The 2323-nt window shown below is 26.0% G+C and overlaps 1 protein-coding gene across 2 annotated transcripts in view; it reads left to right on the forward strand.

The window, feature by feature from the left end:
- LOC106470293 (Golgi-associated PDZ and coiled-coil motif-containing protein-like) overlaps nt 1-2323 on the forward strand; it is a 61466-nt gene that overhangs the window by 24188 nt on the left and 34955 nt on the right. For both annotated transcript variants that reach the window (XM_022398899.1, XM_013930838.2), the window contains exons 5-6: nt 980-1069; nt 1476-1640. In XM_022398899.1, coding sequence (XP_022254607.1) covers nt 980-1069; nt 1476-1640 — 255 coding nt within the window. The remainder of the gene's footprint in view (nt 1-979; nt 1070-1475; nt 1641-2323) is intronic.

The following is a 2323-nucleotide window of genomic DNA, read 5'->3' on the forward strand; positions in this document are numbered from 1 at the left end:
TTTTCTGATGCATAAAAGTATTTTTAATCTTAAAATGAATATTACCTTGCATGTTGGACAGGCGACATGCAAAAAAGAAAAAAGGCATGAGAAAAACATTGCTTAGCAAACCTTAAGACTTAATAGAAAAATTTGATATTTTGTGTATAAAAGCATTGTAATGTTTACTGATAATCTGCCAAATTTTGTTCATATATGCTTACTAATTTAAAAGTTATAGCAGGGACTGAGCTCATGCTGAAAAGAGTTAAAATAACTACCCTGTGTACATGTATATAGTATACAAAAAAGAAAGTCAGTAAACATTCTTAGTCAGTTATTAAATAGTAATATAATATAATATATATATATATATAATATATAATAATAATATAAGTTATATAAAACACTAAAAAGTCTTACCTCCACTTTTGATTCAATATTTTATTAATTTTCTTTAATTCATATTAAAATGTTATTCTTATGTTAGGACTATTTTTTATTTTATTTGTTTTTAAAACTTTTTTTTGTCATTAGAATCCATGCATTTTACTGAGGAACTAAGACAATGTTTCCAAGAAGAATTAATTTCATTACATAGAGCTTTTATTAACAACCATCTTTTATAATTCAGATTATTTTCTCTGATATAAAAAATTATTTATGTTATATTACTTGTACTCCTTTTTTCATTTTTCTGGTGCATTGAAAACCATGTATCTTATGTTGCACTTGTTAATTTCCAGCTTATCTTTATGAATGGTAATTACATTATTTTATAAATAATTGTCTATTGAAAATAAAATTAAGAAAAACTAGACAAAAAATTTAAATTGATAAAACATTCAATTTTTGTTGCTTTTATATAGGAAAGATTTATATACATACTGAAGCTTTAAGCTTTTCAGGACATACTCTAGTTTTTTTTTCAGTATTGTTTTAGCTAATTCTTTAATGTTTCCTAAAATGTGTAGTTGATTTTTTTTTGCCTTAAACACAGGAAAGCCAACATTCAAGACAGGGTATTGGACAAATTCGCACTGTCCATCTCACAAAAGGGGAAAATGAAGGCCTAGGTATATCTATCACTGTGAGTGTATTATACATAGTGTTGTCATTTGTGAACAAACATATGTGTTCATATGTTACAAATAATAATAATAACATTAGACCTCAAACACCAGAAAGATGTGAAATAAATCTAAGGGTCTATTTCAGTGTTAAACTAATGCTCTCAAATATTTTCTTTCCAAGCAAAAGAAAAAGTAGTTTCTGATTAGGTTATTTATTTAGTTTTTTCTGACTTGTATCATGTAAGATGAAGGTTAAAGGTGCATGTATAATTTTCATTCTTCATCAAAACTTTTCTTCTGGCTTGAATAGTATTTTGTTGATTCTGTGAATTACCAAGTTTATAAGTTTTCCTTTTGGTTATTTATAATTTTACTACAAAATTCAAAAACATATTATGTAGTTACTACATCCAATTTTTTCAGGGAGGAAGGGAACATGGTGTTCCAATCTTAATTTCTGAAATTCATCCTGACCAACCAGCATCACGCAGTGGTAATTTGTTTGTTGGAGATGCTGTTTTATCTGTTAACAATATTGATTTACGGCAAGCTTGTCATGATGAAGCAGTGAAAGTTTTATCTAGTCAGGTAAATTATTTTCCTCCTTTTTTTTTTGTAGCATATTTTTAGATTTTTCTTATTAAAATGTATAGTCATAAACATAAATAATGAAAATAAATAATAAATAAGATTCTAAGATTTATTACTTTGTTAACTTTTTCAACCCAGGCTTGGACCCTCGGACCGACCTTGTAACCATTTTGTGCTTGTTATAGTTTTCATGCTATAACTTTTAAATTAGTAAGCGAATGTTAACGAAATTTTGCAATTTATCAGTAAACATTACAATGCTTTCATATGCAAAATATCTAATTTTTTTATTAAGTCTTAAGGTTTGTAAAGCAATATTTTTCTCATGCCTTTTTTTCTTTTCACATCTTGACTATCTATCATGCAAAGTAATTTTCATTTTAACATTAAAAATACTTTTAGCATCAGACAATTTAAAAATTTCACATGCAAAATGTTTATAATGTCCAGATAGTTATAAAACATTTCTTAAGAAAAAACTTTATATTTTATCTGTTATTTTCGGTAATTAATCTCTGTACGGGTTCTGTAAATTTGACCGATCTCACAACCACCATAACAAATTACGAATTAAACATAAGTTATGCCCCTTTCATTCTAGAATAAACACAAATTATAAGAGGAAAACATAAATGTTTAAATAAAATAGTTTAAATCTCATAACATTATACATTTATATA

The sequence above is a fragment of the Limulus polyphemus genome, unplaced genomic scaffold, assembly GCF_000517525.1.
Source record: "Limulus polyphemus unplaced genomic scaffold, Limulus_polyphemus-2.1.2 Scaffold3927, whole genome shotgun sequence".
Classification (NCBI taxonomy): domain Eukaryota; kingdom Metazoa; phylum Arthropoda; class Merostomata; order Xiphosura; family Limulidae; genus Limulus; species Limulus polyphemus.